The 14,834-nt window shown below is 43.8% G+C and overlaps 1 protein-coding gene across 3 annotated transcripts in view; it reads left to right on the forward strand.

Moving 5' to 3' along the window:
• Window positions 1-14,834, forward strand: part of LOC110976714 (sodium/potassium-transporting ATPase subunit alpha-like) — a 53,013-nt gene that overhangs the window by 23,050 nt on the left and 15,129 nt on the right. For 2 of the 3 annotated variants that reach the window (XM_087141895.1, XM_087141896.1), the window contains exons 2-10: window positions 4,893-5,045; window positions 5,909-5,968; window positions 6,522-6,725; window positions 8,285-8,398; window positions 9,572-9,706; window positions 9,886-10,003; window positions 11,225-11,493; window positions 12,809-13,007; window positions 14,138-14,249. In XM_087141895.1, the coding sequence (XP_086998021.1) occupies window positions 4,893-5,045; window positions 5,909-5,968; window positions 6,522-6,725; window positions 8,285-8,398; window positions 9,572-9,706; window positions 9,886-10,003; window positions 11,225-11,493; window positions 12,809-13,007; window positions 14,138-14,249 (1,364 nt within the window). Of the gene's footprint in view, window positions 1-4,892; window positions 5,046-5,653; window positions 5,706-5,907; window positions 5,969-6,521; window positions 6,726-8,284; window positions 8,399-9,571; window positions 9,707-9,885; window positions 10,004-11,224; window positions 11,494-12,808; window positions 13,008-14,137; window positions 14,250-14,834 lie in introns of those variants that run through there. The other variant, XM_087141897.1, reaches the window with a different exon arrangement.

Here is a 14,834-nt window from a genome sequence, read left to right on the forward strand (position 1 = left end):
ATGTTTGGGTGTACATTCAACATGTCAAGCACATGTACATGTACGTGCAGCAACAGAGACGAGAGAAGAAACAATGGTTGAAAGAAACCACACCAATGATGGACATCAGCTGTCCCTTTTCGTAGTCGTTATGGTGCACTGCATTGATTTCTCCCTTGGTTGTGATCGGGTACGATTTCCTTATGCTCAGACTAAACTTATTATGGCATTTTCTGTCAAAAGCCTGTTCAGGGCTGAGCTTGTACATCACAATGAGCATAATTTCCTGCCTTTTTCAGACGCGCGGTGACATGTAAGAGCAGACGTTAGAACTACATTGACCAGAATAAAGCATATTGTTGGTACTGAAATAGAGATTACTTGTAAAGCGGCAACGATCCAGTCCAAATCATGTCACTTGTTTTTCTAAACATGTGCACAGGTAGTCGAGGGAATTTTGTCAGCTGTTTGAAACTAACAGGCTAAAAATATCTGTGCCTATACTAGTGTTGACCCGACAAGTGAATGCTACATGTATAAAGAGGGACCAGTACTCCTTTTTGGCAAAATTACCCAGGAATACTTTCTACATTTGTATAACATTCCTGCACAACCTTACACCAAATTGACGTATTTGTGGCTTAACTGCTCTTCCTTTTTGGGTGCTGTTGTGTAGGCCTACTTTTTGGTTGCTGTGAAGTCCAGAAAAATCTCTGCAATCTGCCTGTTTTTTTTTCTAACCAAGAGGTGGGATGATTCAATAGCCCACCTCCCGGTCAAAAAGTGGGGAAACATCTGTCCCCATCCCAGGGTATTTGGCATCAACTTTCCCAGAAACAGATCCTCTTCTAGCAGTGGCAAACATGAAAATACTACGGGAGGTGACAGTTTAGACCACTTTGCCCCTTTGCATGTTTATGGCATAGCAAATAGCCAGTTTTTTTTTTTTTTTTTTACAGTACGTGAACAGGCACATCAACGTGTGTACCAAGGAGAGAATTGGCGTAGTCTGTTGCATTACTAGAGGTCTTTTGTACTGTGGAAATGCATATGTGTGCTGTAACAACCTTGACAGTTTGTTAGTTTGTTTTCTTCTGGAAGTGCACAAGGGAAAGAGCATGCTTAACAATAATCCTATATTTTTTTTCACCGGAAAGGAAAATAGGCGGTGTGGTTTCTGCCATTCTTGTTTGAATCAGTGAGAGTGCGCTGTGCAGCTACCCTCGTCGAACTCATGAATTGTAACTGGTCACAATCACCCATGTGACTTCTTAGGTTTACCCAGATTTCAGGATTGTAAATCAGTATGTCCATTTTTAGTGGGTTTTGTCATTCTGGTTTGGATCCTTTTCTGGGCTCTTTTAATAAAACAAAGTGCAAAATTCACATACCTAAAATCAGCCATTTGTAAGAAAACCCATCCCTTGTTGGCATGACAGGTCAAGAGTATTTTTATGGTTGTCATTGTTGGATGTTTGTGTATGTCTCACTCTGCACAAAGTACCATCCAGCATCCCTGCATCAAATCTACAAGTGAAGGAAAGGGGAAAAGTCTTCATCTGAGACACAGAGCAGGCATTGGCAGAGGCGCTACTTACATGTACATGTGCATTCATAAACATTGCACATGTAGGCCTACATGTACATGTACATTGAGAAATCAAGAAATGAAACCAATGGATCATACATGAAGGCCTACATGGCCTGCACATGCAGGTTACATGTACCGGTAATTGTTGGACCTGTGCCAAATGAATATCAGGCTACCTAAGAGAGCTGTGCAGTTTTGCACTTGGCCCACTTCCAGTACTGGTATCAGTATTGTAGTGCTCTTTCCATCCCCTGCCAGTCATTGGGTGAAAGTTGAAATGTTCACCTAGAGGGTAACCCATAGCATTCCTGCCATATTACTCCCAAAACAAACCCTGTGGAGGATGAATGGGAAAAAGACTCCAGTGCAAGGTCAATCATTGACAAGACCCAAGATATACTACCACTCTGATAGTCTTTATCACCAAGGCTGAACCCATGCATTTAACCACTGCAACATCTGGTATGATTGGTACTGGACATGCTGATGGAAGCCCAGTGGAAAAAACCAAGTGGGTCTGCAGTGCGGTATTAATTCTAATCCTGCTGAGTCCAGCATATCCCAGTAGTGGATCCATTCCAGCAGTGGGTAAATTTTTTTTTGGGGGGGGAGGTGGTTCTGTAGGTCAGAAAAGTGAAGGCTGATTGCATTTTTTGGGCTGTCAAATGTTCCTTTGGTTAATAAGCCATGATTTGCAGTGTTAGTTAACCATCTTTTATCATTGGATGTTGTTGGATTGTTCAGGGGGTGGGGTGGAAGGGGATGGGGTGAGAGTGGGTGGGGATGGGGGGTGAAAGTGTGCATTGTCAAATTACGAAGGAATTGTCGAGTCCTAAACAGCACAATTTTCTTTTAGTGGTGTGTTGCTCCATCACTACAGACAGTCTCTCGGTATATTGGCCCCCCCTTCAGCAATAAAAAGGCACAACTGTCTGACAGTTCTCATTTCAAATATGTGTACCGTGCCAGTTTTCTGGGTCTTGATCATCCAAACTGGAATTTGTATCCAGGTCAAAGGTAAAGGTACATGTAACAGTAGTTGGAATTGTCATAATATATATACGGCACGTTGCTAAAGATGCTTTTGAGTTTTCTTATTATTTCCGATTTGAGTAGACAGTTACCTGTACATGTAGGCCCTATTTAGTTAATATGAAACAGGATTATTGATGCAAACATGGATAATTTATTGTGTGTCTGATCTTGTAATACAAAAAATAGCCCAATATTTAAATAATTAGAAACAGGTTCCAGCTCTTGTACAAGCATTTGCTTCTTACCTGGAATCCTCATTATCCTGATCTTAAATTCATGTGAATATATTTTATTTAAAGATAAAAATAAAGCAAAACTAAAAGTGTGTCAACTTACTGACACATGAGAAGGCTTCTTCCTGTACCTGTAATCAACAGCATACATGTACATGGATCTTGTACCGGTATTGTACACGTACATGCATGTTTGACCGTAGTGTAACAACACTGTCATTTGAAATGGATCGTACACAGTTATTATTGGAAAGGCTTGGCATTCGTCAGCCTACCTGTACATGTACATCGATAAATCCAGAAATTAGGGGTCCATTTTTTCATGCCCCTGTCACATCTGATGCATGATTTTGTATGTTCAGAACACATTTTCTAATTTCCAAGAGTGATGGATTAAACAAAACAGTACTAGTTTGAAATCAATTCTGGTGATATTTCCAAGTCAAATAACAAAGGACAGATGTACCGGTAACAGGGACACAAAAATGTGACACTTTTGGACCCCTAATTTCTGGAATTACCAACGTGGTACCAGTACGTACAAAATGCACAGTGCACCCCGGTACACGTGTGCAGTGCCACTGGTGGATATGGTAGATGGGTAAAATCAATAGTTAGGCTTGGGTGGGAAGGTTGTAAAATGGCATGTCAAAGGGAGAGAGAATGCATGCAGGTTCTCTTTTGTTGGGTGCTGTAAAATTTATTGCCGTTAAAGTGTACACAGTAGCACCATGATTGGACCTGCTTAATCCCAGTGTTGAATGCTGCTCCCAGTACTTTACTGCAGGATTGTACCTTTATAGTACCAGGACACTAATATTACACCTGTATGTTTGTCTACATGTATACAGTGTAAGGAGGTAAGGAAGGAAAGTTAGAGTTAGTGGACTGGTCAAACATTTTATTGCAGCAATTATTCCAACAAATGGCTTGATATTTTATAGGCCATCACTGCATGTGGGTTGTCAGTGTGTTGTTCCGTAGTTAATGGAATCTCCCGACTGGTCCAACAGAATATGAGCAGACGTGCAAGTCATTTCCTGGTGGCATGGTTCCTCATAATGTGAATGTAGCCCAATCTTCTACAAATGCTGTGTGGATAAATGGATAAATGGCTGTCATTTTTGAAAACTACATTAGTAATGCAGGCATTAATTAATGGCCTCATAGTTAATCAGACTGTTATCAAAGTCAACACAGATTTTCCATCGTACTCTAGCATGTACCCGTATGCTTAAAGCAAAGTAATGGTGGTTCAGAGCACTTCAAGAAACATTTTCAAGATAAATTAAATTTTGTTAGGAATTTACCTGTACAGTACTTGTAGGTACACTGTACCGGTATTTGAAAATCAAAGGCCATGTTTTTTCTTGGCATGGCATTTTGCTCCCGTTGTGTTCTGTACAGAAGGAATCAAGCCTGTGATTTTTAACACTTGCGATGGTGTTGGGGTAGTGAATATGAGCCTCAAAATGACAGTTCTGATACTTGCTGCCACTTTGCCAAGATGCTTGTTTGAGCGTAGTTTATTCGGCCTTGCTCATCTCCGCCTTGAGCAGAAGAACCCCCTCGTCCATTGGAAGGGGGCATGCTGATTAGGACAGTTTGTTTTGTTGATAGCAAGGTGCACGCAACGCGTGCATTTTAATAGTCGTTCATGAACTAGTGAAGTGAAGTTCCTACCAAAGGAGCCTCTGTTGCTAAGAAAATCGCGCCCTCTCTTGGTTCAGCTCCGGCCCCATTACTACACCCTTCAAACCACTTCTCGTAATATGTTGACGCATTCACCCAGAGCTGTATGTAGAGAGTATTGCCAACTTGAGACTTGGAACCAACATGGCTGTTTGATATGTGTGCAGTACAGCCTGAAGCTATTGTGTGCTAATTGTCCATGTGCACTGATGCATAATGCGCCATTTTGGTTCCAAATATTAAGACACTCATGTTGTCTATAAGCAGCTCTGTGTTAACTCGGCAAAGATTTTTTTCCTGAAAGGAACTCATAAATTGGTGCATAAGACACTCAACAATTTGTTTTAATCTTTTTGTCACAGAATAAAGGGGAGAGCTACCGCGTTGCGGTGCAAACCGAAGTTCCTGATGATGGCAGGAAGGCGGATGGCACCCCGCATCCCCACAAGAAACCCAAGAAGGGAAAGAAGCACAAGAAGAAAGATCTGGATGAGCTGAAGAAGGAATTGGAAATGGTGAGAGGCTAGGAGGCAAGGGACAGGGGAGGAGTTGGAAGGGGTAGAAAGCAGGGGATTGGGAAGGGGTTTGAAGGGATAGGAAGCTGGGCATGGGGGAGGAGTTGGAAGGGGTAAGAAGCTAGGGATGGGGAGGAGTTGGAAGGGGTGGGAAGCTGGAGATGGGGAGGAGTTGGAAGGGGTAGCAAGCTAGGGATGGGGAGGAGTTGGAAGGGGTGGGAAGCTAGGGATGGGGAGGAGTTGGAAGGGGTAGCAAGCTAGGGATGGGGAGGAGTTGGAAGGGGTGGGAAGCTAGGGATGGGGAGGAGTTGGAAGGGGTAGCAAGCTAGGGATGGGGAGGAGTTGGAAGGGGTGGGAAGCTGGAGATGGGGAGGAGTTGGAAGGGGTAGCAAGCTAGGGATGGGGAGGAGTTGGAAGGGGTGGGAAGCTAGGGATGGGGAGGAGTTGGAAGGGGTAGCAAGCTAGGGATGGGGGAGGAGTTGGAAGGGGTGGGAAGCTAGGGATGGGGAGGAGTTGGAAGGGGTGGGATGCTCAGGATGTTGGAGGAGTTGGAAGGGGTGAGAAGCTTGGGGTTGATAAGAGTTGAAAGAAGGGGTCAACACCCAAGAAGGGAAAGAAGCACAGGAAAGATCTGGATGAGCTGAAGAAGGAATTGGAAATGCTGAGAGGCTAGGAGGCAAGGGACAGGGGAGGAGTTGGAGTGGGTAGGAAGCTGGGGATATATGGGAGGAGTTAGAAAGGGTTGGAAGCTGGTGATTGGTAAGGGTCGAAATGAACTGGAAGCAGAACTCTGTGAGGAGGTGCGGTACAGTGTCCATTTTACTACTGCCAGCTGAAAGCTATCACATTTCTTTTTTCATCAGGATGAGCACAAGATTTCCGTTGATGAACTGTTTGCCAGGCTTGGTACACATCCGGATACCGTAAGTGCCCCACCATCACTGATAAAGAATTGAATTTAATTCATGGGTCATTCTATGAGGTTGGGGCACAGTTTGAGATTATGTCAATTTTTACGTGGGTTCCGTAAATATGAACAGCTATTTCCCTGCGTGTGGATTCCAAATTGACACTGTTATACATCTTGCAAGGCTGAATACAGAGGTGTGTGTTATTTTTCCAGAGTAAATGACCTACTCTAAAGGTCATGACAGGTGGTAACAGTTACCGATGTAACAAGGATGCCGTCACCAATTTTGCCCCAACCTCATAGAATGACCCTCGTACTCCTTCCTGTCCCATGAGATTGTTTTGGAAAAAATGTTCAATATCAAGAACAAAAAAAAAATAAAAGAAGCATCAGTTTTGTACAAACAATCACGTTCATTGTTACCAGCCTAAACTGTGGACTTGCAGATGCTGTTTTAGCATGCTGTAGCACAGTATAATAATTCAATCCACCCGTCCAGTGTCTTGTAGGTCAAGGGGTCATTGACTTTTAGGGTTGATAGATTTTTACTGTTGTGATTGACGCAGGGTTTGACGAAAGCTCGTGCAGCGGAAATCTTGGCTCGGGATGGGCCCAATTCCCTCACCCCACCCAAGACCACTCCGGAGTGGATCAAATTCTGCAAGCAGATGTTTGGTGGCTTTGCCACACTACTGTGGACTGGTTCGCTCATGTGCTTCATTGCATATGGAGTTGAGGCGGCAGTCTACGACGAACCCAACAAGGACTATGTGAGTAGTTTGGGGTTTACCCTCATGAGAATCTTGCATCTGGCCGGAGTGCTGTGTTGGTTGAAGTAAACCCCTTTAAATTCCCACAAGGATGATTTCTTCTGTGACAATGTTTCTCTTGGTGGTCGTAAGCGGTCAAGTAAAATTGCACTTGCTAACGGCATGGTGGTCTGAAGCAGGTTTCATCAGTGTTCCCAGTCCCTTGTGCTAGCCAGGGAATTTGAGAAAAAAGTGCCTCAGTCTGGGAAAAGTGGGAGAATGAATTTGATTGGCCTGGAAGGGGAGAGTGGTCAGTCTGATATTTTATCTCACGTCCAAACCAATGGCAAAAGTTAAAGTTTCACAGGGGTGTGAAATATCTGCTTTTTACCGGAATTCCACTTTTTATTTCTGAGTATGCCAAATTTCATCTTCTGAGTTTCGCCACTGACGGGCCAGAATAACTCCTAGGGTCTGCTTTTTTGACGTCACAGTCCTGTTTTTTTATGCCGTGGCTGTAAATACTGTGGTCCATTGTCTGTACAAAAGTAAAGAATTATTCACAAAGTTTTAAAAAATCCCACACAGCTATCAGAATACCAGATAATAATACATGTTCTACTAAGGGGCCACTCAAAAGTTTCAGTGGTTTGAAAGTTTAGTTTTTGAAATGGTGGGTGGCTCAAGAAAAATTATTGAAAATCAAACTTCACTTTTCATGCGAAAAAAGGAAAGAAATTGTTTTTTTTTTTGCTCGCGTGAACTACGTGTACCGCGCCAGTTTTCTATAAGTGCCATCTTTTTCAGCTTTGTTCCGAGTTAGGGATAGAGTGACTTGTGTACATCTATCATGTACGGTGTGAAACTCCGTGGGTGTAGGTTGTTCTCTGTTAGACTTGTTGGCTGCATCTGAATCTGTTGTCTAGAGCTAGGTCTAGGTCTCCACTCCATTGGAAATTTTTTTTGGGGGGGGGGGTCTGGGGTCACATTATCTTTAATTTTTTAATCATTGCTTTTTTTATGGAGAAGCGCAGAAAATAACCTTTGCAGAATTTTGAAAAATCACAACTTATGAATGGCCCCCCAAATACAGGTACTTAGGACTTGTCTCAAAATTTGCCCGGGACAAGTTGCGGATATTGTTGAGGGTTAAGTTGCGGGACTCTTAACCATCTTGTCCGAAATCTTCCCGCAATGAAGCAATGGGTTTGTTTACACAATGTCCCCCTTTTGGGGTTTTGAGTAAAGACACTGTGCGTCTACTGTCTGGCAGTAGCAATTGTAATAGAACAACTTATATGGGGCAACCTGTTGTGGGCACTGAGGCTAAATATAAACAGGTATTCACTCGTCCAGGACAAATGCAACGCTTCTTGTGGGTGAAGTCAATGTTGCCACCCGCAACTTGGCCTGGACGAGTTTTGAGATGGCTCCTAACAGAAAATTCAACCCTATTTAAAATTAATGAAATAAATAACCATTTTAATTAAATTGGAGATAAATTAAAAAGACCAACCAATACTTGACGTTTCTGCAAAATGAAAGTGGTCTATTAATGTCTTTCTGTTCTGTCCTTGCAGTTGTACCTGGGAATAGTGTTAGCAGCCGTGGTCATCATCACAGGCTGCTTCTCCTACTATCAGGAAGCCAAGAGCTCTAGGATCATGGAAAGTTTTAAACACATGGTACCCCAGGTGAGTGTCAAAAAGCCATCTGGATCATTGTATGAAAAGTGTGACGTTTTTTGTTTCATGATCACAGGTGACTTGAGTAATTTGACATGAGGTGTAGTAAATGGTACTTACGGTACATTTACGAGTCTATTCAGTCTCTACGGACTGCTTTCCTTCATTTCCTGCATGTGTGTAAACAGCGACCAACAAAAATATGACTACCTTGTCCACGCGCCCGGTGGCCCGGGCTAGGCTACGAGGAGGCACGTTGCGGCGTTTAGTGACTGATTTCATTCTTCGTGTATAAATTGCAGGGACATTTAAGAGAAAATTTACGGTACTCCATGAACATGTACATGTCTAGTTGCAACTCGCCTTTGTTGTCGATACCCGCTGTGGCCGCGGGGCAACGTTGAATCAGGCACCATGCTTTATTGAAGCCGGTGCTTCGTGCGCACATCTCCCATGTGCTTCGTGGTCTTTAAACCTTGATAAATCTGTGGTCAGCTGTTGGGCGTCGGACTTGTTTATGCCACATGTAAATGGGATTGTGGTATGATCACGGCGCGATCATCACATTCATTATGCACGTGTTTACTCTCTCCATATGTGTATTTTTGGGGTAACCTGGGGAAAGCCGAATAAAAAAAATTGCATTGCTAACCTTGATAAAATTGAAAGGAAAAGTGCAATTCTGGCCATCATTTTGAATTTCCAGTGAAAAACTGGAGGCCAACCTCTTCCCGAGAGTCAACAGGCCCAATTTTGCACTGTTTTCTGTGGGTTCATATTTGGTGATGTGCAACCTCAAGTCATGCCAAAATCAAGGGGAATGAACATCACGTGTTGGACTTGCATTACCTATGTATGTCAGCTAAGATGCTTGACAAACGTGCTGGACGTTATTCATGGTGGCAGCTCTTCTGTTGAATTCAACAATTGTTCCACGGTCACCCACTGTGAATCTCCATTGCTCTCTAACTTCATTCTGTATTAACTTTCCTTTGTGTTTCAAAAATCGCTTAATGCTGCCTTGTTGATGTCCAAACTGCCTTGTTGATGTCCAAACTGCCTTCACAGTCAGGAATGTAGATAATCCAGTTGCTGAAAAGTGCCTTTTTCCCTTGGCTTAGAAAGACAATTTACAGGTAAAATGTTTCATTCTGCCTGATTAAATTATGTTTGCGATTCCAGGAAGCATTAGTGTTTCGTGATGGTGAGTGGGTCTCGTTAGATGCTACCCAAGTCGTCGTGGGGGACATTGTGGAAGTGCGTGGTGGTGACAGGATACCAGCGGACATCAGGGTCTTTGAAGCAAGAAGTTTCAAGGTAAGGGAACCAGTGAATGCATTAGTATTTCTCCAGGTTCGGCAGGCTTTTCATAGTCATGGAAAGTCCTGAAAAATCCTGGGGAAAAATGTTGTCCCCAAAATTCATGGAAAATGGGAAAAAATAGTTTTCCAAGGTTGAAAATTTGAAATGCTCTGGTTTTTCTGTTTTTTTCCCAGGTGGATAATTCCTCTTTAACTGGAGAGTCCGAGCCACAGAGCCGTTCTCCTGACTTTACCAACGAAAACCCTCTAGAGACCAGAAATATCGCTTTCTTTTCAACCAACGCTGTGGAAGGTGAGTCGGTTTCTTCATCCTCTTTGGATGAAGAATTTAATCTGGCATGGTGGACAGAGGAGAGTGTAGTTGTTGTTGGCACCGTTCGAAATTACAGAGGACTCTTTTTAGTCCAGTAGTGGTAAAGATGCTGCCTGTTGTTGACATTTCATGGTTGGTGCTTACCGGACTGGTACCCAGCATCCGACTGCCAAATGTTCGTCATCGAGGGGGAGGGGTGTGATTCCTCGGGGGTTTTTCTCGGGATTTCAGGATTTTTGACCCTAAATTTCTGTGTTCATTGATTTTGAGTAACTCAAATGTTGCTTCTTCCTTTTTGCTCTTTACACACCAAACATGTGAAGATATATGCAAGCACAATTATTCAGGAGAAAACTGGTGTCTTGTGACATTTTAACACATTGACTGCCGACTACGAGCATATACCCATAACAGGTGTTCCAATTGTGGAGGCATGTGGCCTAGTGGTTAGGGTTAGTAGCTTCTGATCATAGAGTCGAGGGGTTCGAATCCAGCTGGTGGCAACATGTTGTGATCTTGGGCAAGTCAATTTACCCCTTTGAGCCTCTCTCCACCTAGGAGTAAATGGGTACCTGAGAGGGCAGACACGGTTGTTTAGCCGTTTACGCCGAAATGGCAGCACCGGGCTTGTATACTCCACAGGGAGCTGAGATGGTTTCAGGAATGTTCAGGTGACGTGTGAGCCCAATGTGCAGGGATAACGATAATACAGCACCTTGGAATAGCTTGCTAGATAGATGGCGCTTTACAAGTGCTTGTTATTATTATTACTATGAGTAGACTCGTTGGAAATGAAAGGCTATTGCTATGTAAATTGGGTACAGTGCCATCACTGAGAGCCCAACAGATATGCTGCTAGCAGTGTTGATGGCATACACCTGTAAAATGCTTGGGTTCAAATGCACACCTGAAAAGTACCTATGAAATATGCGTGCATGTTTACAACGCTTGGCAAATGGGAGTGCTCTGTGAAATTATGCTCGGCAGTCAATGTGTTTAAAAGCCCAGAAGTTGGCAGCACTTGCTGTGTCTTTGTTCCGTTGGATGTTGTATTGACATTTCTTCATCCAACTCTGGGACGGTACCACTGTGTGGTACAGCTCCTTTTAACCCAGAAACACTGAGCAATGTGTTCTGTTTTCCAAGTCGATGAAGAACCAGAAACTGACCTGAAAACTCCCACTATCTCTCATTGGACAGGCACGGCCAGGGGCGTGGTCATCCAGTGTGGCGACCGCACTGTCATGGGCCGTATTGCCAACCTGGCCTCAGGACTGGACACAGGCAAGACCCCCATTGCCAAGGAACTGGAGCACTTCATTCATATCATCACTGCGGTGGCCGTCTTCCTTGGTGTGACCTTCTTCATTCTGTCCTTCCCTCTGGGCTACATCTTGCTGGAGGCCGTTGTCTTCCTAATTGGTATCATTGTGGCTAACGTGCCAGAGGGTCTGCTGGCTACTGTCACCGTAAGTCAATCACCAAAAAGTGTCAAATCAATAAGCTGTATTTCTTTTTTGATTCTTCCGAGCAAGATCAGAGCAAAAAGACTCTGAATCAATATTCTCAGTCTGGTGCTGGGCACACAATCATTTTTCTAACACTACACACTTGTACGTGATGAACAAAACATTTCCAAAGGGAGAGGACTCATCAGAATATTCTGTCTCTGATGTGGTTTACATTTCATTCTTGGACACATCTGGGAAAGAAGCTGGAAATTAGCTTTCAAAAAGGAGGATAGGCCGATGAGCATTCAACAAAGAGGTACCATTGCTAGGCAACCATAAACTAGGTACAGCTGGAAGGAAATAGGGAAGCTGGCACAAGACCGGTTCAGATGGACAACAGTCACGTATGGGCTGTGGTCCTTCTAGAACACCAATGTGGCTACGTCATGCACACAGTTATAGGTATGAAAGGCATTGGAGAGAGAACCAGCATGTGAACTCACAAACCGTGTACTCCATTCGTTTGTACAACACTTCCTGGTTTGAAATGATGTCACACTTGGGTACTCTATGGGCAGGTTGGGTTCTAATGATCCGGATTGATATGGAGCTAGTTGGGGAGTTTATGGCAAAGGCTAAACCCAGAAAAAAAGGCATTACTCGGGGGTGCGAGAATCCAGCTGTTAAACTGATTTCTGAGTTTTATTTTTGTGTAGATGTTGGCCCCAAATTCCAACTTTTTTGTACACCTGGTCTGCACAAAAGCACGGGAGCGTTTTACATGTCAGCTTTTTGCTAGCTGTTTTCAGCTTTAATTTTAAGTGGCTACTCACACCCCTGTTTACTCCAGTGGTACCATGCTTGATGTGTTCTTGACTTTTTAAGTCTGGGTGCTATTTTGGCAAGTCACTGTCTTACTGGTTGAACGGCCACGGAAGGCACACATGTCACATGTCGGATGTGAAATTTGTGAGGATTTGTCACTGTTTCAGGATTTATTCTGCTGGATTTAAACAATCCCTCTAAATATCCCTCAATCCTAAATTTTACCAGGAAGGTTTCTTTTACATATAATAGTATACTGAACACATGCAAAACAAACATTTGATATTTTAAGAGGCGTCTTTGAGATATGCACAAATGTATACCATAGTCCCAACCTAACTTTGTTGGGGGCCTTTAAAACTAATGATGATTATTTCATGGATATTTCATTTTCCTTTAGTCTTTACCTTGTCTGACTCGGGCGTGAGTGTGGTGCCACCGTAATTAAATGACATTTCATTCTTTGAGCCCTGAACTGATTGAGCTGTTCTGTCCCCCTCCCCTCCAGGTGTGTCTGACGCTGACCGCCAAGCGTATGGCCAGTAAGAACTGTTTGGTCAAGAACCTGGAGGCCGTGGAGACCCTGGGCAGTACCTCCACCATCTGCTCGGACAAGACTGGCACCCTGACCCAGAACAGGATGACAGTGGCCCATATGTGGTTCGACAACACCATCGTGGAGGCTGACACCACCGAGGACCAGTCTGGTAGGGAATGCCAACACTTGAGGCAACTGTGTGCTGGCTACGGCTGAAATGCCCTCCTGGGTTCATGAGAAATGCATGAAGCCGCTGGCCGATAAAGGGAAGGAATTTCACGACGGCCAGGGGAGCCTTCGATGCCCTTTTCATTGCTGCGATGCCTCTTGGAGAAAAGCAGTTTCCATGGCCAGCTTTGCTATGTCCTTTGTCTGACTGCAGTGCCCTTTTCATGAAAATTATGAATTTCAACCACAATGCGCCTTAACTAGAGGCTGTGAAATTACCAGAGATTCGAGAAGTTGCCTCAATTATGCCAACCCCCGCATTGGAAAATAGTTGCACGTCGTAATCCAGAGGGAGTAACGTCAGCCACCTGTACGTGTGCGACACGAGCGCAGCATGTGGGTGCTGTACTCGCTTGGTGGATATAGTTCAACGAACAGACGCTGTGTATTTTACACTGCTTTTCTTACGTAATTTGTTCATCGGTTTTGTAAATCAGCTGTCGATAATACATAATCGTCGGTCCTTAGAGCACTGTGATTTGGTCAGCAATGCCTCGCAAGGATTGTGTAAAATGATCCAAGAAACTGGAAGTCGCAATTTCTTGGTTGGCTGCTGGAATCTGTAACTCTTCAGAGGCCTAGCATGTTTTTGTTCTCTGGCGGTTGGGCCCCATACTTATCCTATTGGCCTTAGAGCCCTCATCACAAGCCACGGTGCCCTAAGATGAATGGGTTCTCTCAGGCCAAAGTGGGCTTGCCCCCCCCCATGACGAAATTCCTTCTCTGGCTTTATGACCCATTCATGGCCCTTTTGTTCCTTTTCCCCACAAAACAACATTAATTTCCACAATTCAGAGCCAACACTTGGCGTCTTTCCGTATGGTTTGTGCTGAAGATCCCCGTGAGTTGACTAGACACCAAACTTGAGATGCCAAGTATGCTTTACACTTATTCTGGTCCAGGTTGTTTGGTGGGATTTGGTTGTAAGCATAAAGTCTCCCTAGCATCACTTTTCAGCGCCATAACTCTTAAAAAGAGTTTGAGAAAAGGTGAGAAATAGCATTTCAGAAATAAACAGGTGGCTTTGGAAACCCTTAAAGTGCTGAGGATGAATGATTGTTTGCTCTGCAGGTGATACCCTGGACAAAAGCGCTCCAAGCTGGAAGGCTCTTTCCCGTATTGCTTGCCTGTGCAACAGGTCCGAGTTCAAGGCAGGTCAAGATGAAGTCCCTATTCTGAAGAGGTGAGTGCAAGATTATAAAAAGAAATCCACTGATCTCTGTAAAAATATCTGGAGAGATCGTTAGCGGCAGATAAGGTTGAAGTCGCTCTCCTTCATTTAACAATTTCAGGAACTAAAGGTTTGTGAAGTTCTCTTCCCACATTCTAATGGATGGATTGGTTACGAGGGCTGAGCTTTAATTGTCTGTACAAGCTCGGAACGGCCAACAGGTTATCCAGATTTTTTGGCGTGGCTACCAGTGGGGAAAACACCAGATAATAACACATGCACCACTAAATGAAAATTCAACTGTCAGTCGCGTTTCTGAGTTTTCCTAACCCTCATCCCCACTTCCTTGTATTCCGTTTATAGATTTATACATCACAGGGAATTTGGAATTTAAAGCAAGGATTGTCCTTGATCAGTGTTAAGTTGACAAGCACAAATAATGCAACCCACTTGATCTCTATTGGCAGACTTGCACGAGGAGGCCATTTTGCTTAAACAAAGAAACATGCAGTGGTGAAAAACTCATGTGTCTCTGCCGTGGCTGAGTTTCCACCAGCAGTTAGTTCATACCGTGCTTTCCATCCTCAAAGAGATTGT

This window comes from Acanthaster planci, linkage group LG10 (genome assembly GCF_054643075.1).
Source record: "Acanthaster planci isolate LZ-2023a linkage group LG10, COTS_SCS, whole genome shotgun sequence".
Taxonomy (NCBI): domain Eukaryota; kingdom Metazoa; phylum Echinodermata; class Asteroidea; order Valvatida; family Acanthasteridae; genus Acanthaster; species Acanthaster planci.